The 26752-nt window shown below is 60.0% G+C and overlaps 4 protein-coding genes across 4 annotated transcripts in view; 2 read left to right on the top strand and 2 right to left on the bottom strand.

The window, feature by feature from the left end:
* The window catches only part of PTCH2 (patched 2), a 21417-nt gene extending 18535 nt beyond the window's left edge, over positions 1–2882 (top strand). Inside the window, 4 exon segments of the mRNA XM_030953464.1 lie at positions 102–201; positions 605–850; positions 1001–1408; positions 1510–2882. Of these exon segments, the coding sequence (XP_030809324.1) occupies positions 102–201; positions 605–850; positions 1001–1408 (754 nt within the window). The 3' untranslated portion in view covers positions 1510–2882.
* BTBD19 (BTB domain containing 19) lies at positions 2846–10354 on the bottom strand. The gene is given in 9 exon segments (XM_030953465.1): positions 2846–3719; positions 3830–3955; positions 4150–4281; positions 4613–4681; positions 5968–6027; positions 7528–7581; positions 8000–8219; positions 10129–10307; positions 10310–10354. Coding segments are annotated over 9 exon segments (1020 nt in total). The 3' UTR covers positions 2846–3584.
* A 2115-nt stretch (positions 10355–12469) lies between these two features.
* On the top strand, positions 12470–13126 carry TCTEX1D4 (Tctex1 domain containing 4). The gene has a single exon (XM_030953904.1). The coding sequence runs from the start codon at positions 12479–12481 to the stop codon at positions 13124–13126; it is 648 nt and encodes a 215-aa protein (XP_030809764.1). The 5' UTR covers positions 12470–12478.
* Positions 13127–13887: 761 nt separating this feature from the next.
* Positions 13888–21146, bottom strand: PLK3 (polo like kinase 3). The gene is made up of 15 exons (XM_030953404.1): positions 20912–21146; positions 20011–20118; positions 19803–19919; positions 19245–19374; positions 19070–19157; positions 18442–18537; positions 17585–17780; positions 17114–17240; positions 16612–16721; positions 16416–16533; positions 16228–16311; positions 15870–16032; positions 15641–15770; positions 15310–15420; positions 13888–14925 (listed from the first exon to the last, which is right to left on the bottom strand). Exons 1-15 carry the CDS (start codon positions 21074–21076, stop codon positions 14731–14733), a joined length of 1938 nt encoding a protein of 645 aa, XP_030809264.1. The 5' UTR covers positions 21077–21146; the 3' UTR covers positions 13888–14730.
* Positions 21147–26752: the final 5606 nt, after the last annotated feature.

A 26752-nucleotide genomic window follows, 5' to 3' on the forward strand; every position in this document is an offset into this window, starting at 1 on the left:
ATGGCAGGGCCAGGGGGGTGTGGAATGGGAAGCCATGTTTGTGATGGGACAGGTTCATGATGGCTGTGCCTGCTTACCCCATGTGCCTATGGTCCCCTCAGGTATTTCTTTGCGGTGCTGACCATCCTGACGCTGCTGGGGCTGCTCAACGGGCTGGTGCTGCTGCCCGTGCTGCTCTCTGTCATTGGGCCACCCCCTGAGGTACAAGACCCCTCCATCCCACCTCTCCCTCGTCCTCCCCAGCCCTGTACCCATGTTTCTCCATCCCCCATTGCCCCTCTCCCCGCCCACTTTTCATCCTTTATCCATCTTTGCCTTGTCCAGTCCCAATCTCATCTCGAACCCACCTTGGTCTATCCCTTGCCCTGTACCATCCCTCTTTTACCTCATCCTTTCTCTGACCCATATCCTACTTGCCCCATACCTACCTGACCTTGTTCCTGCTTTATTCCACACACAACTTCCCCCATCCTTCCCTGACCCATTTGATCCCATCCGTGCTTCACCTGGCATCACTCACATTCCCACCCTTGCATCAACCCATACTCCCTGCTTCTCCATACTCCTCTATCCCTGGCTCCTCTGACCTGTCTTTTCTCCCCAGGCATCCCTGGTGGATACTGGCCCCTGCCTACCCCCACCAGAGTCGATACCCCCATGTCTGGGCCCTGGGGGACTGTACGTCCGGCGTGCTCCAGCCTGGCCCACCACCTTCCCTGAGCCCTCCGACACGGAGCACTACACGGAGAGTGTGGGGCCAGGCAGCCCACGGGGACCCTTCGTTGTGCCCCCTGCCCCAGCACACATCCTACTGGAGGCTGGCAAGGACCCCAGCTTCCCCCGCATCACTGTGAGTGTCTCTATCCATTGTGGCATTGCCAACTCCTCTGCATCCCCAGAGAGAGGGTCGTGGATAGAGCTGGGGGATGGGGGCTGGTGGTGTTGCCAGAGGGATGCTCAATATGACTGGAGACCCTCATGCTTTATGCTCCCCCTCCAGGTGCTGAAGCCCTACAAGGACAGCCTAGAGGCTCAGGGGAAGAAAGAGGCTTCTGGCCCTCAGCCTGCAGCCCCCCTGCCCTTTGGGGAGCCGTGCACCACGCTGCCCCGAGATCCCCCGCAGCCCTGCCCAGCAGGCACCCGGCCAGCGCCCCCCGCAGCCCTGCCCACCTACAGCACCCACCTGCAGGGTCCTGCCGGCAGCTACACCACCGTCACGGCCACCGCCTCAGTGACAGTGGCCCTGCACCCCACACTGCCCGGCTCCTACCCCACCTTCAGCCCTGAGGGCTTCACCAGCGGCGAGCGGGACTGCCTGGACGAGCCCAGCACCAGCGGCGCCGCTGTGCCCGACACCTTTGAGATGCAGAACATGGGACACCACCATGGGGCAGGTGCCTGGCGCTAGGTGAGCTTGGGGATGCCCTACCAGGGCTGGTGCATGGCGGTGTGGGGGTGTGAGGTGGGTGTGGAGGGACCCAACTGACCCCCACATCTCTCTCCCTGCAGATTGCTGGTTCCTGGGCAGAGCACCTCCCCAGCACCCAGTGGGCACAGGAGGGTGCAGAGCGGGGTCACCCGTGTCGTGCTGCTAATTGCCGGAGTGGTCTTGGCCAAGGAGGACTGGCCCCCTGCACCCTGCACCGGGGCTTGGTAGGGCAGGCTGGCACTTCTATGCAAGCTGTGTGCAGGCCAGGCCATGCCCGTGTGTCCCTCACCCGAGGCTGTACTGTTGGTGCCGTGTCCCATCACCCAGGGCTTGGGGTTATCCTGCCCTGGACTTATTATTGCCCCCCAGAAATGGAAGCACTAACTCCCCCCTCTGTTTCTGGAGCTGCTGGCAAGGTGGACTTGGTGCCATGCCAGCTCCCCCTCTGTGGGGTCACTGCCTGCTCCCCATCACCTCCTCCTGGGACCACCCATCCCAGGCCATGAGTGGGGGTACCCCAACAGGGTGCCCTGATGCCCCCTGTTCTGATAAGGGGGCAGCCCCAGAGCCAGCTATGCCCTGGCATGCCATGGGCAAGGCCTAGTGTGGGCACCCCCACCTTTATTTATTGCAAAGGGAAACTATCTATAGAGAGATATATATTTTTAAGCTTATTTTAAAAGATTTATTTCTCAGCCTACAGCCTCACCCGGCTGCCCAGGGTGCAGGCAGGGAGCGGGCAGACTCTTTGCCCAGTGCAGGGCTGCCCACTGGAGGCAGCAGGAGCCTGGGGGCACAGACCTGGTTCATGCCCCCACTCCATGGGCAGCTCACCCCTTCCAACATGCTAGTCCGTGCCTCAGTTTCCCCAGTGGCAAGTATGGAAAGGCTGGAGATCATGGATGTGCCACAGTGGAGAAAGGGAGCTTCTTTCTCCCCAGCACACAGGCAGGGTTTAGGAAGGGGGAGATCCTTGGAGTGGTCCTTGCTGTGCCAAGCCCCTGAGCTGTGCCACGATCACAGCCCCTGTGTGACACTTGTGCTCGGTCCAGGGGATGGCACAGGCTTGAGCACGCACAGGGCGCTGCACGCTGACGTGGGCTCCCACGGTGCCACCAGGCACATCTTGCTGGGAAACGGTATTTCTTACCATGTCCTCGTGCAACGGGGCTGTCCCTGCAGCCGGCCCCTGTCCCCGTCCCCGTCCCGGGCACCGTCCGCGCCGTTACCCAGCACTTTAACTCCAGCGGTGTTTGCTGTGCCTGCGGCCCCAGGCCCCCCCGCACTGCCACTGAGCAGGGGTGGCCTTGGGGACCCTGTCCCCGTGCCAGGCGTGGGCATGGCGGGCAGCCCCCCCCCCAAACACGCCATCTAAGTTATTTATATCAAAGAGAGCAAAGGTTTATTTTTGTAGTTTGTACAGGCGGTAGTGGGGACTGAAGGTTTATTTTTAAAGAGTAAATATATATATTATATATAAATTACCTGCTGTGTCCGGCCCTTTCTCCTGGGGAACACAGCTGGAAGGGGGGTATGTGTGCTTAAGACAGACCCAGCTGTGTGCACACACTCAATGGGGGGTGCAAGGAGGGCTGCACACCGTGTGTGTGGCACATGGTGGGGCTGGCAGCCTGTCCTGTGTGTGTGTGGCCTGCTGGTAGGGCTTGGCGGGGGTCGGGAGCCTGTCGGTGCAGCAGTGTGTGCAAAGATGCCCATGTGTCCCCTCGTAGCTGCACCCCCTCCAAGCCCCAGGGTACCTGTGCCCCTGCCAGGGCAGGTGCTGGCGCTTTTTCCCACTGCAGCACGGCCCCGCTGCCGGGGGAGGGCAGCACGGCCCCGGGGAAGGCAGAGCTCATCTTGGATCCCCATCCCGCAGGGATGTCTGCAGCCCCACCACCCTTGGGTCAGTACCTGGGCAGTTACACTGCACTACCTGCAGTGTCCTTGCACCCATCGCACAGCCCAGCTCTACCCTACCCCCAGCCCCTGCATCACTTTTAGGGTGACCCAGACATCCTGCCCTGGCCCTGATGTTGTGACATGGGACAAAGCACCTTAAGGATGCTCTTGGCCACGGCAGTATCAGTGCCCAGCCCCACTGCCTGCCCCACTGCAGAGTCCCTGGCTGGGCTGGACAAGACTCGTTGCCCAGCCCCTACTTGGCGTGTGGCTCAAGGTGACGGTGATGGTCGCGGGGCCGTGTGCCCCGGCGGGGACGGCAGAGGCGGGAGGGCACCCCACTGCCCCTCCTCAGTGCATGGGCACGCCAGGCTGCAGCAATGTTCTCCACCTGTGGGGATGGGGGCATTAGCATTGCCACAGTGGCCCTCCTCAGCCTATCCCACAGCACCTCAGCCCCGGAGGTCAGTCGGGGCACACTAAGAACAGGCAGCAGCTCACCGGGATGAGGAGGTCCTGCTGGTTGTGGCTCTCCAGTGTCACCAGTTCGCTGGGTGCCAGCAAGGGCAGACGCAGCTCCCTCACTGGCAGGGCAGCCACCTCTGGCACTGGACGCTCGAGGACAGCCTGTCAGACATCAGGATGTGAGGGATGAGGCTGGTGATGTCCTGGGCACCAGGGGAGACAGGGGCCTGGGGGCAGTGACACAGCTTCTGTGTGCATCACAGAGCCCTGGGCTCAGGGACAGGGTCCCTACACCCCCAGCCTGGGCTGGTGGGGGCCCAGGCACCCCTGGGTGGTCCTTGCTTCATGGCACTCACCGAGCTGACGTGTGCCCACTCCCGCACAGCCTGCACCAGCTCCAACTCATCCACGGCCAGGCGGTCACTGCGCAGCACCCGCGCCAGCACCACGTCAGAGAGCTCACGGAAGCCCTGGGTCCGCACCACTGCCTGCCAGCACACCACAACACCAGGGTGCTGGAACCAGGACCCCACACAACCACCACCCCCATCCATCAGACACATCCTGGTGCCATCCCTGCCTGGCACTCCAGCATCCCCTAACACAAACTCCAATCCCCGGGCACTCCAGTACCCCCCAGCCTGCCTCTGCCAGTCACCCAGCATCTTCTCTCCAAATACCATTCACTCCTCTCCCAGCCTCTAGGCATCCTGTCCTTAGGAGCCCTGCTCCCTTGCCTCATGCAGTGTTCTCCATGCCACGTGCCCCCCATACCCGAGGGTACCCCACACCATGCTCCCCCATCACCTGCCACCGTACCGCGGTGCAGCCCTCGATGAAGGCCAGGCAGTGCTGCTGGAGGTCCACCTGCCCATAGGTCACTGCAGCCTGTGAGACAACACAGACACCTGCAAGGGGGTCCAGGGCAGGAGGGACTCCCTGCCAAAGCCCTACAGAAACATGGGCACTGTCAGGGACACAGGTGAGGCACACATCCCTCTGGGTTGGGTACCACAGCGAGAGCGTGGGCAGGAAGGGGCACCAAGGCCCGCTCCTTTTCTGGCCAGCCCAAGAGCAAATGTTTTGGTGGCTCTAATGCCCATAGTGGTCACCCAGCCCCACCCTAAGCAGGACATGTGATTTTCCACCTCTGCTCAGGCACCTCACCAAGCCCACAGTGGGTGAGAAGCCCTGGTGCTGTTCTCACAAGGTAACACTGCAGGCACATGCAACCAGCAGCCCCCAGTGCTCCTTGTGTGGGCACAGGATCAGCTTAAAGCCTCCCACAAGCACCCCACACCCCTGGTGCCAGCTTCAGCCTGACCCACAGCTGCCATCCCCCACTGCAGCAGGAATTTGGGGCTGCTCTCATTTTCTCCCAGCCCTACTGAGCAATGCTTGTCCCAGGGCTGGCACTGCCTGTCAGGTTACCAGGAGGGCACGACCCCCATCCCCCCCCAGCAGCCCCTGCGTGTGGGGTACTCAGGACCAGCACAAGCAGGGTGAACATCACATCCCCCTCCACCACAGCAGGGGACCAGTGCTGACGTAAGTGAGGAGGGCAGACAAGCTGTTTTCTTCAGGTTTGTTTTGTTCTGGGGTTTTGGGGTTTCTTGTTTTGTTTCCTCTGGGCCAATTTTAGCTCCGTTTATGTCGCAGTGGTCTGGCACCACATCTGGCTGGGTCTCTGTGTTCTGGGGCAGGCACCTCACCCCAAGATTGTTTCAGCTTGTGGGAGATTAAACAAATACCCCTTCTCTGGGGAGCAGCCTTGGTCCCACCAAATAGCATGGCCAGGGCCATTAGGACCGTTGCAAGGCTATTTTTAGGTGCTTCAACTCTCAGCAGGGGTTTTAGGACTGGCTCCCCAAAACCCAGTGCCTCCCACGTTCATGCAGATGATGACAAAGCCCTGGCACTGTGGAGTTCTGGCCAGTCCTGCTCAGGCTGACAGAGAAGACACTTCTCTGCCAGGATCTGGTGGCACCACTGACCCTTGCAGCCGTGGTACAATCCCAGTGGTCTGGGAGTTGGCAGGGCAGCTGCTGGGCCAGGGGTGAGTGGGAAATGCTGCCCCACTGTCCAGCAAAGAACAGAAGGGTCAAGTCTGTTCCTGCCCCAGAATTGTACAGGTTATTTTTAAGCCTTTGTGACCCCATTGGTGTGACTCTTACCTGCAGAGCCTCGCAGACCTGCTCCACACTCAGCGTGTCCTTGATGAACTTGACACAGAGCTGTAAGGCAGACAGAGAGAGGGTGGGCAGAGTGGGAGACACAACCCTGCCATCCCTCCACACAACTCAGCATCCTCTGAGCCCCCAGCACATGGAATGTGGGGCAGAGGCACCTTCAGGCCCCCAGGACTTCATAAGCATCAGCCTGTGGGATGAGGTCTTGCAGTGTGGATGTGGGCAGCCAGCTTGGTCACTGATGGAGCCAGGGACCAATACCGATGTGACCAAACCCAGCTGATCTGATAGCCCCAGGTGGGTCCCCTAATCCTGTCTACAGAAGTTCTGACATAGGACACAATCCTGGTGCCAGCTGCAGTGCACTGGGTGACCTCAGCTTTGTTCCAGCCCTGCCTGCCAGTTGTGCTCTGGCTGTGACTGCTGGGGGAACAGCATCTCCAGCTGTATCCCCTACATGGATGATGCAGGTGGGATGCAGCCAGACCAGCATGTTTATCATAAGTGGGACCTCTCTCCTGCCTATCTCAGCTGCCTACCAGAGTCCCTGGGAAACCCAAGGGGATGTGACATGCAGGGAGGAGCTGTCAGCTGGGGCAGAAGGGCCCTGAGTCATTGGCAGGAGGGATATGAGGTCACCCTGCAGCTGGGCACACTGACATGGTTTCACCAGCTGTCCCTGGTCAGCCCCTTTCCCTCCCACCCCTCCTCTATGCAGGTCATCCCCCTCAGGATGCATTTGCTGGGTGGTGGGGTGTGACTCATGATAGGAGCACCAGGTCCCCCTTTTCTGCAACACCCCTTCCATCCCTTTCCTGCCCAGGCAGCTGTTTGACAGCTCTGTGCCACATCTGGGCTTTGGCTGATCTTGTTCCCACAGGTCCCATCCCACCACTCTGGCAGACAGGAGCCCACGATTGCTCAGCTCCTGAGGTACTTTCCCAGTGTGATGGGGAGGGAAGTCTGGGTGTGAGATGTCAGGTCACGTGTTCAGCCAGGCTGTAATTCAGGAATCAGGCTGATGACGTGGCCTGGCTGCCCTCCCCAACACCGAACTGCTTCAGCTCCCCAGCCCCTCCTCATTCAGCTCCCACCCTTCCTCTGTGTCCCTGCTGCCTTCCCAAAACCTTCCCACCCAAAGCAGCACAGCTTTGGCAGCACCACAGCTGAGGTGCTGACTGCTCCCAAGGACTGGGGCTCTCTCTAACTGCATCATCCTGTCAGATGACCAGACAGCACGTGTGGGTGAAGGCACAGGGGCTTTCCTCCTGACCTTAGCTGTGCAGGAGATGTGAAACTCCATGTCCTTCCTCGTGATTTCTCGGGATTCCCCTGTGGGATTCCCGGACGCTGCTGCACCCCCTCAAGGGGGATCCCACTGGAGAGACTTTCCAGGATAGAAAAGCAGGGCCAAGCCTGTGTGATTCACCACAGTGCTTTCCTCAGAGGCACCTCCAGCTAGCAGCCATGCAGGGACCATCTTGGGGTGCTGCCCAGCCTGGGGACACTCAGGGACCACTGCCCACAGCCCAAACAGCACCGTACCTTGCACAGGTCCTGCAAGCCGTACTCCACCGACGAGGTCAGCACCTCCAGTGCCTGCAGGCAAGAGGGATCTTGTGATCATCAGCGTGTGGGGCCATGGACGGGCACAGCAGCCCAGGGTAAAGGGCAGGTGTGCCCCAGCTTCCATGGGAGCTCCTGAGTGGGGCATGGAGTGGGGCAGGCTGCTGCATGGAGAAAAATTTAGGTCTCCTGCTGTGGTGTCCCCATTCTCACCATCCAGGGTATGCATAGCCAGAGGTCCCAAGACTGGGACAAGGTGCTCTGGACACCCCACTGTGCTGGGTTGTCCAGAGCACCACACATTCATTACCCTGTTAGCCAGCCAGAGAGCATCACACAGACCATCTCCTCCAATTTTGGCACATCAAGAGTTGCAAAGCATCCCCTTCCCCTGCATCCCCTTCTTGTCCCTCCCATGTCCATGGTCCCCACCAGCCCCATCCCCACTCACTATGTGGCTGTTGAGGGTGACACTGTTGGTGTAGAGGAACTCAATGACGGCCAGGAAGACCTCAGGCTGCACGTTGCCCAGGATGAAGGGGCCCTGGGGTGGGACGCTGCTGGAGGAGTCCTGGCTGAGCATGCCACGGAACACCTGGCAGCGGCACGCCAGCACACAGCGGTGTGCAAACACCTTCTGCTGCTCCTGGCCCACCACGAACATCACATCACTGCGGGGGAGAGGGACTGTGAGGGACACGGTGCTGGAAAGCAAGGACACAGCCTTCCCTGGGCTGGGACAGGGCACACAGGAAGGGCCCTGCTGAGTGCCCAGCACAGGGGGCAGTACCTTTACTTTTAACCCAGCGGTTTGTCCCAGCAGGGGAACAGAGGGGACCTTGTTGGTGGCTCTTTCCAGCCATTTGAATGCTGCAGGTGAGGTGAGCACGACAGGTCCTCTGGAAAGCACAGAGAGCCCAGGGTGCTGGCATCGAGCAGGACAGAGAAAGGCCAAGGACAGCTGGAGAAAGTTACTTTCTCTTTTGGCATAGCAGAGCCAAGGAAAGCGTTGCTGTCACCGGGATCAGCCTCCTTGACTCATGGGAACTGACTCATCATCTCAGGGATGTGAAGTCCCTGGCATAGCTGCCAGAAGGGCTGGCACTGGCCCAACAGGGCAGCTTGTGGCATACAGTAGAGCACAGGGACCATCCTGTTGCCCTGATCCCCTATAACACTCCCCTCCCCAAAATGTTTCCCCATCTCCATGGCCCCAGAAAGGGGGGCAAGACCAGGGGAAAGGAAGCAGGCAAAGGACATGGAGTCTCCACCTTGAGCACATCTGTGGCTATGGCCCATCTATCCCCCTGTTCCTTCCTCCATCCCAGCAGGCCAATGAGCCGAAGACACGCCACCCAAACTCTGACTGCCACAAGGACATGCACAAACCCTCAGAGTGTCCTACAGGACACTTCTGCTGTATGTGCCCACCAGAAGGAAGGACACCTGGGTCATCCCAATTATTTATCAGGAGACACACAGCTGGGGCAGGATGGGTGGTGTGAGCAGAGCCCAACAGGTCCTCCATGACTGCTCCTGCAAGGGGGATCATGATAAACTGTCCTGTGATTGAGGTCCACAGGCCAAGAGGGGCAAGCGGAACGCAGGATGCAGGCTGTGAGATGTGGAATGCCAAACGTGATGATGGCATGCAAGGTCTGGAATGTAGGACACAGGCTGCAGGATGGATGCATAATGAAAGTTGCAGAACAAAACCTAGAGTGTGGGCTGTGAGATACAGGCTACAGAAGAAAGGATGCAGGATGTGGGATGAAGTAGATGGATGCAGAGCACAGATTTCAGGTTGCAGGATGCAGATTGCAGGACGCTGGATAAGGGGTATGGGTTAACAGATGTGAGCAGCAGGATGTAGGCTGAGAATGACCAGGCACTCCTCTACTGCCTGGTGCTGTGGCTGGGGAGTTTTTACTGGGATTTCTCTTCTGGGTGGCCAAAAATTTCAGCAGGAATGGGGATTTCCTTAGATAGCTCTGGTGTTAGATAGGCTGGCCAGGCCTCAGCAGGAAGTGGGTGAAGAGGACCACAGCCAGGCAGGACATACCATGTGGGTGAGGGAAGCCAAGGCAGCATCTCCATCTCTCCTCTGGCAAGAGGTGGCAGGAATGCCAAACCCTGTGAGGAGGGATGCTATGTCCTCTGGGGATAAAACACCAGTAAAGCCAGGTGGGAGAGGAACTGAGCAGGGAGGAAGCTGCTCCTGGGGAGCCCAATGTACCCCCATTCCCGGCAAGGGCAAGAACTCCAGCACAGGATTTATCCTGGGAAACTGTCTTGCCCTGTTGGCACCGTGCCTGTGGACAGAGGGGGTCTGGGCACACCCGGGAACTTCCCCTCCTCCTGAGAGAGGATGGCTGTGCAGGGTGGGCTACACCGGGGCAGCCCTGGCCTCCTGTCGGCATGCGGGTGTGTGGGGAGCGCTGCACAAGCCACGTCGGCCCCACCAGCTGCCCGGGGCTCCCCGGATTCCCTGCGGGCCCCAATGGCCCCAGCCGGAGGGTTCGGGACTCCGGGAAAGCAGCAGGAGTGTCTGTGGGGAGGCAGCACGCCCCGGGCCCTCACCTGAACTGGGGGTTGTTGACCAGGGTGCGCAGGGCAGCGCTGAAGGCGGCCACGTCGCCCTGCAGCCGCGCCGAGCCGGGTCCGGCCATGGGCGGCCTCAGGGAGCGCGGCGGCGGGAGGAGGCCCGAGGCTGGCGGCAGGCAGTGCGGAGGCTGTCGGGAGGCCGGCCAGCCCGGGGAGGCCGCGGGGAGGAAGCCAGCAGGCTGCGTCGTACGGCACGGCCCATCGCTAGGGAAACCTGGCAGGCAGCGCCGGGGCTGGAGGCCGGGCTGCCGGGGGAGCGGTGGGAGGGAGCCGTGGGACAATGAGGCGTGAAGCACAGCCGCGCTGCCAAGGCGGCTCCGTCCGGCACTCACCGGATGGGGAAGCGGGGCTGATCCGCCTCTTGCAGCGAGTGGAATGCCTTGCCGTGATTCGGGGCTTGGCTCTGGCACGCCTGGCACGGGGACGATGCGGCCCGAGCTGGTGGCTTTGCTGCGGAGCACAGAGATGGAGGTGAAGAGAGACTGGCAGCTGGGATTTCGGAAAAGGCAGCACAGGCACGGACATCACCCTCACTTCCACCTGCACAGCTCCCATGGAAAGAAGCCGCTGGGCATGGCTGAGTCCCCAGCAGCAGCACCGGAGCAGACTGGAGCCCGGCAGGGAGATTTGTCCCCTGAAATGGGAGAAGCCTTCTCTCCTGCGATGCCCCAGGCCAGAGCCCTGCAGCTCTCATGTCTGCTTAGGGTACAGGTACCTGCAGGCAGAAAAAAGCATCACGAGCCGCATAGAAAGGCTTGGGTGGGAAGGGACCGTTTACTTCCACCCCCCCTGCCATGGGCAGGGATGCCATCCACTAGATCAACCCAGTAAAGCAACCTCTCACCTAAGCCCAAACCCAGTGCTGTGCCATTCTCCAACCCCTGGCTGGCCCCAAGCAGCCCAAGGAGGGGATTACCCATGGAGGGATCCACCCTTGCTTGTCAGTGGGTGGTGCGAGGGAAGGCAGGAATGGGGCTCGGAGCTGAGGCAGCACCCCAAGGGAAGGGGTCCAGCTGGCACTGTGCTTGGCAGCACTAGTCAGAGGCAGGCTATAAATACCTCTGACTGGAGATAGAAACACAAATGCCGTCTCCACTTTCCTCAAATAGCTCGGCAGCCGGGCCAGACAAAGGCACATTGATGGAGCAGCCATGTCGTACCAGCTGGGCTGGGCTCCACTGGCAGAGAGAAACTCCAGCCAGGGTCAGGAGCCCCCGGGGACCCGCTCACCCCCAGGCATTACAGCAGCAGGTCCCTGGCACACGCCAGGGCTGTGCTCCATCCAGTCCCTGGAAGTGTTCAAGGCTCAGTTGGAGAGGGCTCTGAGCAGTCTGGTGTAGGGGTGGCACCTCTGCCCATTGCAGGTGATTTGGAACTAGATGATCTCTAGGGTCCTTTCCAACACAATCCACTATGTGATTATATGGTTCAATGGGTGCTCACCCAACACACACTCTCCCTTGGTGCAGTGGGAGATAAGTAGCCTAAGGATGCAAATGTCTGAGCAAAGTCAAGCTGTTGGAGGGCCCAGCCCCAGTGCAGCCCATCGTCAGGGCACAAAGTAGTGATCACAGTGGCTACTCTCCACCCCCTGCTCTTCTTTTGCACATCCAACACCAGCCTGCATGTTTCAGGGCTGGCAGAGAGCTGAGATTGGAGGGCACGTGCCTGGAGTAACCACATCCCTGTGCTGACACAGCTGAAAATGCAGAGGGCAGGATTGAAGGGGAACAGGGCTGTCCAGGGACCAGGAAACAAGGAGTTACAGAAGCCATGCCCCAGAACAGCCTGGGAGACCTAGAGTGTCACGTAGCAACACTTCACCTTCCAGGAGCACAACAGGTTTGTTCCAGGAGCACAGCAGGTTTGGCCTTGCTCACAGCAACTTGCAAGATAAAGATTGGTCCTGGGCAGTGACATCCACCAGAGACAAATCCCCCGCATTTACTCTGGAAGGACAGGAGTGGAACTTAGGGTAAGTGTGGGATCCAGACTGAACACTGGGGAAAGAGTCACTCACCTGTGCTGGGGGAAGGGCTGGAGATGGCAGAGCAGAGGGCTGTGTGGACCATACATTACTGCAATGGATCAGCCCCAGCTGGCTGAGTCTGATGGGCATGGAGGCACTGGAGAAGGGAAGACAGCTGCCATGGATCTCCCAGCCCCTCTGCATCTTGTCTCATGGAGGCTCACATGCCAGAAGGCATGGGATTTGCCAGAAGGAATGGGATTTGCAGAAGTGAGGCAAAGAGGCAGGGGAGTGGAGAGGCTACAGGACACCTGCCTCACCTAACACTCAGGTACATCTCCTTTGCAGGCCACCCCTATGGCTGAGCAGCCCGTCCCAGAGATAGCCCTGCTAGCCCAGGTGCTGGCCAGCACTGAGGCCCCTGCACTCCGCAGCACACGCCGTGGGTCCCAGCCCACAGCCCCAGCCCGGGGCCCTGAGGACAGCAAACCTGCCCCGCTGCTCTCCCGCCGCAACTCCATCCTCAGCCGCCGCAGCTCCTTCGGCATGGTCCCGGGGAGCAGGCGGCCCTCCATTGGCCCCTGGATGCTCCACAGACGTGTCAGCTTCTCTGGGCTCCCAATTTTCCAACCCATCCTCAAGACCCGCCTTGAAAACACTTACAGGATAGGGCCGGACAAAGGCTGCAGGTTTGACGCGGGGCGGGTGCAGCGGGTGCTGGAGGGGACCCTGGCCTGTGCCTTGGGGACCACTGTGTACAGTGCCCAGGGCAGTGCCCCACTAGCCCTGAGCCTGACTGAGCTGCTGCAGAACCAGGCCAAGGAGGTGGTGCCACCCCGCTACAAGCTGGTCTGCCATGTGGTGCTGGGCCAGCAGGGCCAGCAGAGCCTCTTGGTGGCCAGCCGGGGCCTGTGGGACCCTGAGACCGACAGCTTTGCCTCTGCCACCTTCTCCAACGCCTCCCTCTTTGCTGTGGCCACAGTGTACGGGGTCTACTTCGAGTAGCACATGCCTCTCTGTCCACCCAGTTTTGTAGAGCTGTAGGGAGAGAGCAGCTGAAATAAAGAGGTTTTGACCAGCTGTGTGTCATACCTGGAGTCTTGGGCCAGGGTGTGTGCAGAGAGCAAGATAGGGGTGCTCACTCCAGCCTCAGCTCACACCCACGCTGCAGTTCCCAGTACTATGGCTTGCAAAAAGACCCAAGCGGCAGCAAACACAACAAAAGGCTGGATTTCCCTGGAACAGGCAACTGCCCAAGGCTGTTGGAGCAGCCCAGGCTGCTTCCCACAGCACAAGCTGCTCCCAGGCAGATTGATTACACAGATCACCTTCAAAGCAAGCTCACAGAGCTCTTTCCTGGCTTCATGCCCAGCTCATATCCCATCACATGAGATGTCAGTGCAAGGGCCCAGGCAACCCCTCCACCGCCTGGGTCATAGCTCCTGCCTTCTGCAGCTCAGCAGAGTCAGGAGAGCAGCTGGGTTGGGTCCAAGTGCAGAAAGGACTGGGAATGTATTTGGCAGCAGCAAGGAGAAGATGAGGCAGCTCCAAGGCTCCACCAGCATAAGCAAGAGCTAACTCTGTCCTTTGTGCCAGTCCCATGAAAGCAGTGGAGGTACCACAGAGGCTCCTCCCTGACCTTATCCCCCACAGCAATCAGTGGCAAGAAGGGTCATCCCCAACAGGCAGAAGCAGCTCTGGAGCAAGAATGATGCTGAAGCTCCCTTTATGACTCCAGTTTCAAATAAGGCAGACATAGTTTGCCCTTAACACAAATAAGTTTTTATTGAGGCGAGTCAGGGAGAGGGGAACTGCACGTGGACAGACCAACAGGAAAATAAATAATTCCATATAAATAAGATACATAAATAGTCCCACATGGCAGAGACTGCCTTGAAATAAGAAACAACCCTGGGTCCCAACAAAATGAGGGCTTCTCCAGGCAAGTCCTCAGATCCCATGCCCCACCCTTTATCAAACCTCAGGTTGTACCAGACAATTCACAATTTGGGAAGAGACTGGGCACAGTTGGGCCCAGCACAGCTCCCTCCTTAGTGTAACAGTTGTGGAGTGGCACACACCAGCCCACAGAGCCCCTGGCAGAGCAGGCAGCACCCTTCACCCCTGCCCAATCCTGGGAAGGGGTTTTCCTATCGCACAGCACCCAAAGTTTGAGATCGAGGCTGTGGCAGCCATCTCCAGGCCATGCAGAGGGTCTGTGCAACTGATGCATCAGCTGGGGCAGGGGAGCCTGAGCCTCCATCACAAGTAGTTGCCAGCCTCGAACAAGGCCCAGCCAGCCCCAAACCCAGCTGCAGGACACTCACCCACCACCACCCTCCTTGTAACACCCCAGTCCATTCCATCAAGACCAGCACCACCAGAGCAGGAGCTGCCAGGGGGAACACAGCGATTGCCCAGAGCCAGGGAGCAGCAAGGATATCCAGACCCGCTGCTGTAACCACATCCACATGTCTTAGTCCAGAGTCCAGCTGAGCACCAGGATACACAGTGCCCAGGGGGATAGCCAGCACCACATCATCCCTCCCATCCCATGGGAGGGCAGGGGGAAACCTCCAAGTCCATACAGGGTCCCCCGAGGTCCCAGGCTAGGCCTCAGCCCATTCTTGGAGAAGCTTGAGGATGTATCTGAGGCGGTGGTGGAGCTCAGGAGAGCAGCCCAGCTCCTGGAGGCTGCACAGCTTGTAAGTGTAAGAGTTGCGCTCCCGGTTGATGTAGGTGACAAGGCAGGAGAAGTCAGGCTTGCTAATGATCACCTTGGTGTGGTCGTTGTAGAAATTCACCTAGGAGACAGGTTGGGCTTGGTTTAAGCCATGCTTCACACAGCATGTCGGGAGCCAGGATGGAGCCAACATTTCCTGCCTCAACCCGTTCCTCCTCCCCAACCTGCCTGGGAGCATCCCAGCCCATGCCCCATGGCAGGAATGAGCCAGCCCTAGCACAGGGCAGGTAGAAGCATCCAGCTGAAGTGCTATGTCTCTCCATGGGCTGGGGAAGCTGCAACCAGCAGCTCCAGGCATTGGAGCAGCATCCTGCACCCACAGCTGTTTTCACAGCTGGATTTTCCATTTGGGCTGTGGCAGACAAGATCCAGCACAGACCAGAAGACCACCTTCTGGCCTCCTCTTCACAAGGGTCTGGGTATCTCCACTGTGCCCCACACTTACCTGGAGTGTGCCATTGCTGAAGAGCATGAGCAAGGCTTGGTCAGTCTTCACCCACTGCAGGAGGAGCAGGGCTGGCTGCCCAAGGTCATCTATGCTGGGCAGGTCACCTCCCTTTGAGAGAAGGGTCTGCATAAGCCACTGGTCCCACACATGGGAGCGCTTCCAGCAGCGCACACAACACCAAAGCTGGGTACCCCCTCAGTGGAGACCCCACTCCCAGGACACAACCCTGTGTGCCCACCTGGCCAAAGCTGCAAGCAGGGAGTCCAACCAGCTCAAGTGGTGTGGCCAAGCCGTGACCCAAAGTCCAGTCCTGGGCCCCAGCACTCACCTTCATGAGATGCTGCTCCATGTAGGAGGCGAAGTAGCGCAGGACACTCATCTGTCCCTGCAGCTGCTCGGGGATGGCAGACACAGAGAACACCAGGTGCTTGCTGTTGGTTGGGTTGTAATGCACAGTCCTGGAGGGAGCAGAGCACGAGTTTTGGGGATGTTATAGACTCCCCTTCCCACCCAAGGGGCTCCCCTTGAGACAGATCAGTCCCATTCCCACGGCTCACCTGTGGTTGGGGGAGAGTGTCATGTGCGTGCCATTGTTGAAGAGGATCCCAATGCTGCGGTTGGAGAGCTGGTAGCCAAAGCCATACTTGTTGGAATAATCCACCCACTTGCTCACCCAGACAAAGTGCTCGTGGCGGGCCAGGGAAGCTGGGTTTTTCTCCGCTGTTGGAAAAGAAAGGAGGTGAGCAGCCAGCCAGCCCTTGTCCGTCTCACTGCCCAGGGGGAAGGGATCCCTACAGCAGGCTCCAGCACCATTTAGGGTGCTATTTGTACCCCAAGTAGCAGCCATGCCTTCATCCCAGGGGGAAGGGGATGCACAGCCCCCTATCCCATCCCAGAGCAGTCCAACCGGTTTACCTGGAGGCATGGAGGAGAGGCAGGCCCTCAGGAGCCGGACAGCTGACTCGATGATGGCGGAGGCAGTGACGCAATCCTCAAAGGCTGCGGGGAGAAGATGACAGGCTGAGTCAGCCAGCCCCGCTATCAGCCCCGGCATGACAGGAAGCCTGGGGCAGGCTGGGGTGGCTGGCACAGGTATTGCTCACCTTCACAGCTGCTGGCCATCGTTCCCCGGATGGAGGGGGACGCAGACTTGTGAGATGTCTCCTCCACCACTGTCTCCACGGGGCTGGAGCTGGCACTGCGGCACGACACAGGAATGGCCTGTGGAGAGACATGGCTTTATCATGGTCTGCCTGCTCTGCCAAAGAAGAGCATGCATGGCCTCAGAGATGTTCTCACCTCATTCCCTTCCACAGTTTTATAGCTCATCTGACGACAGATTGAGGTCTTCATCAGCCCAGTAACTAGCTTGGAGATGTCATCCCTGTCCTCTGAAGAGCCCTTCTTGGCTGAGGAGAGAGCAAGAGATGAGTACACTGCAGAGCATAGAGGCTAGTGACATCCAGGCCACCCGTCCCAGTTGCTCGGTTCTCCCTTATCTATTCCCATGCCCATGGAGACAACGAGGGTGCCAGACAGCTGTCTCCCATTTTCACTTCCCAGTTCTCATGCAACACAGGGCTTCCAGGAGGAACTACCCCATGGGTTGTGGCACAGTATCTGCTCTCCAGGCACACACCCATGCCAGGCCACCAGCACAAGAAGGGCAGGGGCACACCCAGCTTGTGCTGTCCCCAGGCAGAGGGTCCAGAGAGATCCATCAGGTCTCTCCAGCAAACAGGATCCACTTCTTCCTGAAGGAAGAGTCACCCAGAGGCTTCTTGGCAATGCACAAACTTACCCTTGGGTTTCTTCTTCCCAAAGAGTGTCTTGGTGACTTTAGCAAACAGAGTCTTTGCAGGATTTGGGGGACTCAGCTCTGGAGCCATCACGCAGCTGCTGGGAGGGAGTTTCTCAGGCGTGTAGCCCTGCAGAGAGGTCAAGGGAGAGGTCTGGTTTCCACAGGCCACATGCTCCAGCTGCCCTGGGCTGACCACAGTCATTCACATCCCTCCTGACAGCCAGCTTGTGTTTCTGTCAAGCCTCAGAACCATGACTGGCATCAGCACAGGAAACAACCCCCTGCTATAGCAACAAGGCAGCAGAAGCACACCAGATCCCTCAGTTCCTCTGGCTGGCATTTGGGCAGGACAGCGGCTGCTTCCTTTGAAGGACTGACCCTTCGTACAGGACAAGGACAGCACCCTGCACAGCCCAAAAAACCGCATCCCACCTGGAGAAGGTCCCTTGGCCCAGGCCCCCACCCACCCACCTTGAAGAACTCGTGGTCCAAAATCTCATCAAGGGTGAGGCGGTCCTGGGGGTTGCGTCTGAGGATGCCAGTGATGAGGTGCTTGGCAGGCAGGGAGAGGAAGACGGGGAGGGTGTATTCCACTTGCTTGATACACCTGTAGGTCTCCTTGAGGTCAGAGGTCTCAAAGGGAGGGTTCCCACACAGCAGGGTGTACCTGGGAGGGAACATGCATGCCACTGTCAGATCCCCACCAGGCCTGTGACTCAGCAGCACTTAAAGCAAGGAAGTTATTGGCATTTGGCTGGCCACACCTGGCTGAGAGCAGCACTTCCAGCCCTGACAGCCACGCTCACATCCGGCCATGCTTCCTCCTAGCAACTGTTTAGAGCAACAGGCAAGGAGCCTTGAGGAAGGACAAAGAGCTGGCAGCAAAGGCCACCCGCTGCTCCCACCCGCATGGCCATCAGGGTGGAAAAGGGAGCAGGCAGCAGCCGGGCCAGGGGCTGCATGTGCCAAAACAGAGGTCGCTCCCTGAGCAAACAGTGTGGCAGCCACGGAGATTTTCCGTTGTTTATCAGGTTCACAGTGCGGTCAAGCCTGCTCTGAACCAGAGCTGAGTGTGGCATGAGCACACCCGCCCCATGCAGTCCTGCTTGCACAGTCCCCACACAGCATCCCAGGATGGCTGCAGGCAGCACCTGCTCCCAAGTAAGGCTGGGCAGGATCCAGCCAGTCGCTCCCCTCCCCCTGCCTGCCAGCGACCGCTGCAGAACCACGAGGCACAGCACAAGGAAACTTCCTCATTGGGCTGTCCACAGAGCAGCTGCCCCCACCCCAGGCAGGGTGCCTGGACCCCTCCCCACCCAGGGACTTACATGACACAGCCCAGAGACCACACGTCCGACTCTGGCCCATGGCCCTGTCTCAGCAGCACTTCTGGGGCCAGGTAGTTGGGGGTCCCACATATTGTCCTGTGGGGCAGAGCACCAGATCAGTGCATGCTCTCCATCCCCTCACAGACCGCCTTCCCCTGCTCCAAGCCCTGGGATTTACCCTTGTCCTCCCCACTCCATTTTGCTCTTTGTGCCCCCCCTCCATCTACAAGGAGCCCCATAGAGACTCCTGCCTCTCCAGCTCACGGAGGTCAGCAGCAGCTGCTCTTGGGGAGCTGTTGGGAAGAGCCTGTCCCGGAGCTGAGGAGGAACAGAGCCTTTGTGTCCCAGCCTGTGCAGCCGGCACGGCAGCCGGGCAGGCACAATAGCAATAGTCAACACATTGTTCTCCCCGACGGCTGCAAGCTCACTCCTGAGGAGCCACAAAGCCCCCAGCCCCCTTGCCTTGCCTGCAGCTGGAGCAGGAATTGCTCCCTCACCCCAGGAAGGGGCCCTAAGGCTTCCTTTCCTAAGACCAGGCAGGACCCCTTGCACCTCCACTCTCCTGGGAGGCCACAGGAAGAAGAGTGAAACCCTGGAGGATTCTGAAAAAGGAAAATCTCAAACTTACTTTTTCTTCTGGTCAGAGACATCCTGGCAAGCAGCCAGCCCAAAGTCCCCCACTTTCAGCTCCATGTTTTCATTGATGAAGAAGTTGCCTGCAAGTCAAAGGCGATGCGTCACCACAAGTCCCTTGGGGACAGCTTGCTCCCCACACAACACCATGGGCCACCCACAGCACTCACCAAGCTTGAGGTCTCTGTGCAGGATGCCCTTGAGGTGAAGGTATTTCAAGCCTGAGATGATCTGTTTGAGGTAATAGCGCACTTCGGGCTCCAGCAGAGTATGACGGGCCTTCCAGATGTGGGCCAGGGACTGCAACGGGAGAGAAGACAGCTTGTGATGCAGGCAGGGAGAACAGGCAGCCCTGCTGACTAGGCATAGGCTAGGCAGGGTCAAAGCCAGTTCTTCCAGAAGTTGCACATTCACAAATAATCCTTCTTTCACAGCCATGACCTCAGCAGACTCCCCACACGAGGCTGAGGCTGCTCACCAGAGCCATGGGAACCTATGTCTTTATGGTGGCCACACCATGAGCAGTCCAAGACAGACAGACAGACAGACAGACAGACGCTGGAGTGTCCAGTGCTGTGCAAAACCACTCTGCTTACAGTGAGCTCAGAGTGTGACAGCTGACAGCTCAGGAGAAGGAGACTGCTAACACAACACCTCGGCAAGGCCTGCTCCAACCAGCTATGGCTGTTTAGGAGATCCTTTGACAAGGAGGCCACAGCAGCACTGACCTTCCTACTGCAGTGCTCCAGGAAGATGTAGATGCTCTCTGAGTCCTCAAAGTAGTGGGAGAACTTGACGATGTGCTTATGGTGCAAGTCCCGATGCAGCTCAATCTCGTTGGTGATCTGACAGAGAGCAGCAGTGCCAGGTGAGCACAGGTGAGCTGCTGCCCCCCAGCAGCCCAGCCCAGCCCCCCAGCAGCCGCTGGGCACCCACCTTCTCCCGCTGGTGAGGTTTAGCCACCCTGCTGTGAGGAATGACCTTCACGGCATAGGTTTTGTTGCTGGAGAGGTCTGTCATTTCATAGCATCGTGCAAACCCACCCTGCAAGGGAAGAGGTGGTTACGGATGGGTGAGAGACAGCTCCTTACCCCTGCCTGCTTACAAGCCTCCTCCTCCTGCCTTCCCTGGCAGCACAGCCCGGCGAGCGTCACACGCTCCCTCCTGCTGCGTCGCCCACTAAGATATGAACTATGATGCTCTCAACCAGGCATTTTCTTCACCCATTTCTTGTAAAACCTCCAAGGCATTTTCCCTCCCACTATGGCCGGACTTTGCATCTTTCCACATGACAGATCAACCTGGAAAGTCCTGCGCAGGGCAGGAAGCCCGGGGACCGGAGGCCATCGAAAGGCAGCCCCATGGAGACAGGTTTTTCCTGCCGTGATGTCACCCTCCAATCTGCACACTCAGCCGCTGAGCCCACTCGGGCCGGGCTGGGAACCGGCATCCTCCTCCTACACACGCCGCTGTCAGCCAGAGGAAAAGTTGCGTGCGGCGGAGCGGCGCGGGCCGGCACCCCTGGGAACCGGGGCACCCTCCGGCCCACGCACCCGCCGCGGGGCGCCCCGAAACCGATGCGGCTCCGATAGCCGCCGAGGCACGCAGCCAGCGCGGGTGATTCACGGCTTCCAGCGCTGCTGCGGGCCCGCCGGGCGAGGCGGGGAGGGTGGGGGCGGCAGCCGGGGGGCTGCATCCAGCCCCGGCCGCCCGGGATGGGGGGTCGAGCAGGCGCGCAGCCCCCGCCCCTCCCCTCGCCCGCACCGGCTCACCCCGGCGCAGCCGGCGCCCTCCGCGACAGCCCAGCCCCCTATCCGCCTTTCCCCATTCCCGGTACCTTTCCCAGCAGGCGGCCCTTGCAGTAGGAGCGGCCGGACACCGGGTCGGTGATGATGCGGGTGGTCTCGGCCGCGCGGGGCGGCGGCGCCGGGGCGGGCGCGGGCCGCGCGGGGAGGGCGGAGGCGGCGGCGGGGAAAGGGGGGAAGAGGCCGGCGGACTCCATGGCGGCGCGGCAGGATCGGGAAGCTCCGGGACGGAGGCTCCGCCGCGCCCCGCGCACGTGGCCCCGCCGGCGCGCGCCGCCGCTGCCACCCCGGGAATCCCGCCGCCTTTATCACGAGCCACGATGACGTCACCCGCGGGACCCCGCCCCTAGACCGATCCGGGCCGCCCTTAAAGGGGCCGCAGCACGGGGAGGGGGCGCGGCTTCGGGATTCTGGGAAGGCACTGGTGTCCCTCTGCCAGCCGTGACACCGCGGGGGAAGCTCCGGCAGCGTCTCCACTGCACAGGGGCCCACCCTGCACACACAGCGATGTAGCTGCATCCCCCTCCTACAGACAGGGACAGGCACAACCTCCTCTCGGCTCAGGGTTCTCCTACGGTCACACTGAGACCCCACAAACGCGCAGAGCTCCCTGCCCTGTCTCCCAGGACACACATAGCCCCCTGCCACGCACATGTGTAAATACACTCACACACAAAACATCTGCTCACGGGGTGTTTCCCCTCACAGGTGTTACCAGCGTGTGTCACACGACCAGCTGGGGTCCTCACACCTCCTTCCCATGGAGAGGTTGTGGCCCAGGGAGGGTTCTCAAAGCCCCTGTGTGCCCTGACCTGCCCTCCCTCCCTCCCTTATGGCCAACTCAGACGCAGGTGGACACTCGCCAGGGGCTTTTCACTCTGTGCCAGCATAGAGGGTCACAGGTGGGCGCTGGGCACACAGGGAACAGAGGAAGATGCAGGGATGATGGGATCCACCATCCCTGCCGCTCGGTGCCTGGGCACCTCATCCTCAGCCCTGCTGCTGCGGTGGCCTGGGCGTGCAGGGTGTGCCACAGCGGTGCTGCTCCCTAATGGCCGTGGGGAGCACTCGCCTCTGTCGCCCGGATCGGGCCATGGAAGGCGCTTGGCACCTCTCCGTCCCCACGGGCCCGGGAGCAGGCGGTGTGGCTGCAACACCCACAAACCCCATGACTGCGAAGCAGCAGCGTTGCAAGGGCCCCTCAATCTTCCTGCTGTCCTTCCCTTGCTCACACCACACACAGGGTGTCTCCGTGACCATCCCGTGCTCTGTGCCTCAGTTTCCCCCCGCTGCTGCTCAGGGCTCTTGGCACTGATGCTCACTGTGCTCCTGAATGTGGCGAGGGTTTTGCATGAGCGCCTCTGGCAAACAGCCCCGTTCTCCCCAGCACATCCCCTCTCACCCTGGGGTACTGGGGATGAATCAACTCCATATTTTTTTTCTGCAGAAAAACTGAGAAAAACCTGCCTGAAGAGAAAGCGGAAACAACACAGATCTGTTTCTTCTCTTGTGTTTCCAGCTTTTGTAGGGGAAGCACACAGGAACCCACTGCCCATCAGCACACACGGGCCGGGAGCAGGCTGGGATGCTGCTGCCCGAGGAAAGCTGCCTGTTTCCATCACGCCCGGGGCTCCCCGGGCATCACAGGTTTTCCGATGGAGGCCCCGGCTCGGGGCTGCCGGAGCTGAGTCAGCGTCTGAAGGCGATGTGTGTGTGGGTGGAGGCCCCGCGGGACCTGCCCGGCTGAGGTGACAGACGGGGCTGTCCCGGGATTCCCCACAGAGGGACAGGGGGACCTGCCAGGACTGAGAGCTGCCATCGCTGCTCCTGCTCCCCACTGCCTCTGGTGAGTTCCTGGGCAAGGGCAGGGATGGAGCCCACAGCCCACGTCCTGCCGAGGCTGGGGCACCTCCTCTCCAGGAGGGATGGAGCCTGGGAGCAGACCTGTGACGGTGTTTGCAGGGGTCTTAGGAGGAGAGAAGAGACGAGAATGTTGACTCCATGTTTCAGAAGGCTTGATTTATTATTTTATGATATCTATTGTATTAAAACTATACTAAAAGAATAGAAGAAAGGATTTCATCAGAAGGCTAGCTAAGAATAGAAAAGAAATGATCACAAAGGCCTGTGACTGACCGAGACAGTCCAGACAGCTGGGCTGTGATTGGCCATTAATTAGAAACAACCACATGAGACCAGGTGCACAGATGCACCTGTTGCATTCCACAGCAGCAGATAATCATGTTTACATTTTGTCCCCGAGGCCTCTCAGCTTCTCAGGAGAAAAAATCCTAAGGAAAGGACTTTTCATAAAACATGTCTGTGACACAGACCCATCACCTGCAGCTGGGGTCCCCTGTGGGGTCCCATTGCAATCACAGTTTTGCCATCAATGATCTGGGGCAGTGGGAGGAGCTGAGGTTTAAGATCGCCAGCCTGTTGGACCTGGGGAAGGGGAGGCTCTGGGGTGAATTCCCGACTGCCTGCAGCTAGTTAGGTGGCGTTATAGGAAAAGGGAGTCAGGCTCTTTGGGGATGTGCACAGTAAAATCGTGAAAGGCACACAATGCAAGCTGCATCAAGGGAAATTCCATCTACATACTGGGAAACTTTTTTCCCCTTGTGCATGTGGTAAAATATCACAGGAGCCCAGAGAGGCTGTGTGTTCTCCATGATACTCAGCCCTGGCCTGGTCCCCCCACCCTCGTGGCATTCAGCAATGCTCAGCAACATCAGGAGCAGGGGAGCTGAACCCAGCTGCCAGCTCACGTCTGCACCGGGGCACTGCTGTGTGCCCTGCTGTGTGCCTGCACGCAGTGCCTGGGCTGCAAGAGCAACACCAGCCGAGCATTGGGGTGCAGACAAGCTGCCCAAGACCGGGGTGACAGCCCTGACCCCCTCAGGAGTGAGGCTTTCCCATCCCTCAGCACAGCTCTGCAAAGCATGGGGCTGCAGCCGCCAAGGAGGAGCATGGAGAGGGTGGTTGGTCCCTTGGGTGAGCTGGGGAAGGAAGAACCAGCACCAGCAGGGCCAAGGCACCCCAGGAACAGGGGCACAAGGCACCAAAGTGCTGCACACACTCAGCCCCAGGTCCCCTCTTAGCCACCTCCACAGTACCCAAGCAAAGAGCTGTTGGTACACTCCATGTGCCTCAGTTTACCCAATTCACCCCGTTGTGAGCACACATGCACTTTCAGGGGTGGAAACAGAGCTCCCCTCTCCAGCAGTGCTCTTCTGAGGGATGTAGTGCTCATGCCTGACCCTGCTCCTCCTTACCGGCCTGGCACTTGTGTGGGATGAAGGGAATTCATCAGGGGTCCAGCGATGGAGCACCACGCTGGCCCTTTGGTCCCCATCCGGCAAGAATGTGCACTCTGCATCCTTTCCCCAGTGGAGCTGCAGTCGCACCCGGCCGGGCAGAGCCCTGTCCCCATCCCAGGAGAGAGACAAACTCAGCAGAGCCCAGCCCAGCCCTTCTCCAGGAGCTTGGGGGGCTGATGATGGAGTAGGGACAGGACTGGAGGGACACACGGCTTCTGGGGGGCAGAGGGAGAGGCTGGGAAGGGACACTGTTTCTGGGGAATGGAGAGCGGAAGGATGATGAGGGAATGGGTACTACGGCTTATGAAGGAGGGGCAGAATAAAGGGGGACCCCGGGCTGGTTGACTGCAGGGGAGCTGGGTCAAGCGAAATTTGGGGGTACCGCTGCACAGGGCGGCTGGAGGGGCCATGGCTGGCGGGACCCCTGCGAGGGGACGGGGCACGGGGGGCTGAAGGGCGGCCATGGGCCGGGCCGGACGGGGCCGGGGCCGGGCCGGGATGTGGCGGGGCCGCCCCGCGGCGAGGCGGAGCCGGCGGCCGCGCCCGGTGGGAGCGCGGCGGGAGCGGAGCAGCCCCGGAGGATGGGGCGAGCGGCGGCAGGTGAGGCCGGGAGGGCACGGGGGGCACGGCCGGAGCTCCGGGGGTCGCTCGCTGCCCGCGGGCACCCGGCAGGAGCAGCGGGACATCGCGGGAGAGGCAGCCCCGGGCCGGCGGGGTCGGGGGCACTGGAGGACGGCCCGGGAGGACCTGCGGCGAGCGGGTCCTTGGAGGGGAGGAGAAGTGGGGTTCAGTTCCCCGCCCGGGAAGGCTGGAGAAAGGGAGCGGGAGGGGCACAGGGAGTCACAGGGAGTCACCGTCCCCTCTGCTCTCCCCGCAGGCGCCGGGCTGGGCACCGTGTCCCTCTGGGGCAGCCTCCTGCTCGCTGCCGGCCTTGCCCTGGACCCAGCACCGCCCGTCTGCAACTGCTCCGAGCCCATGGACTACCAGGCTTTCCGGGAGGCTCCGCTTCCCGAGAGCTGCTGCCTCAACTTCACCAGCTCCAACATCACCCACCTGGACTGGGGAGCACTGGTGGCGTGCAGGGGCTGCGGGAGCTCTACCTCTCCCACTGCAGCATCACGGCCATCAGCAACGCACAGGGAGTCCCTCCTGCCTTGGAAATCTTACACTTGAGCCACAACCTGCTGGAAAGTCTCCCTGGAAGCTTTCTAGAAAATGCCCCTAATTTGAGGGTTCTTTATCTGGACAGCAACCAGCTTCAGGAGCTACCCAGGTCCTTCCTGAAAGCCTCTTCCCAGGTCCAGGAGGTTTACCTGGGCTTCAATGCCCTCACCTTCCTTCCTGCCAGCCTCCTGAAGCCATCTCTGCTCCAGCTTCAGCTCTCCAACAACAGCTGGGACTGCAGCTGTGCTCTGCTAACCACCCTGGAGGGCTGGTCCAGCCAGGCTGCTGAGGTGATCTGCCACACACCAGAGCAGTACCACGGTGTGGGCCTCCAGAGCATCCCCCGGGATGAGCTGTGCCGCTCGCACGGCCTCACCGCCCTCTTCATCTGCCTGCCCCCCCTCCTCATCCTCGCCAGTGTCACTTGGTGCTTCTGCCGGCAGAAGAAAAAGACCAACTACAGCCTTCAGAGCAGGTCCCAGAGCCAGCGGGCCGTGGCAGAGAGGGGCAATGTGCCACTGTCTGCAGAGCCCCACCACTACATCCCCTACGAGCTGCCTGCTGCTCCCTCCAAGGCTGAGAAGAAAGTGCTGCTGGGGAAACAGGTCATGCTCCAGCCCTTCGTGGATCCACTGGAGAGTGGCAGAGACCTCTATGAGGAGGTGGAGATCCAGGTGGGATCCCCCAGCAGTTCCCAGGTGCCATCCCATGAGGGGCAGCTGGGCACCCCGGCACCAAGGGCAGAGGAGCTGGGCAGTGAGCCAGAGGTGGACACTGTCAGCGTGAGTGAAGTGCTGAAGGACTCTGCTGACCGGGAGAAGATCTACATGAGTCAGACAACCAGCTACTACAACCTGGTACCTGGCATCGAGCTGGAGGACTCAGACAACCTGGAGTATGAGACCATTGACCTGCACTGATGCCAGGACTTGGGCTGTGTCTGGACACACAGCAGGATGGCAGGGGCTGGGCAGCAGTGAAAGCCACCGGAGCAGGAGAGGCATGAGTTGTCCTGCCGTGGCCGACAGTGGGTGTTCGCAAAGCTGCTCCCCCAAATACCCATCCCTTCCCCTGTGCTACCGTGTGAACCCCTCGCTTGCCATGTGCTGCAGCTGGGCAAGGCTGCAAGGGTGCTTCAGGCTCTGGGGACCCTCCCACAGGCTGGTGGTGCCTGAGGAAGGGTGTGCAGGGAAGGTGGAGGCTGGTTTTGGGGATCAAGTGATGATGCTGGGAGTGCCAGACCCACTGACCAGAGCTTCCTCTCTTGTTGAAGCCAGATAGTGTCTGGCACAGACCTGCTGCTCTCCAACCTGCAGGGAACACGGTCTGGAGACATGAAACAGGGCTGGCCCTGCCTGTGTGGTCTGCAGGGAGTGTCACATTTGGACG

Source organism: Camarhynchus parvulus, chromosome 8 (assembly GCF_901933205.1).
Source record: "Camarhynchus parvulus chromosome 8, STF_HiC, whole genome shotgun sequence".
Lineage (NCBI taxonomy): Eukaryota > Metazoa > Chordata > Aves > Passeriformes > Thraupidae > Camarhynchus > Camarhynchus parvulus.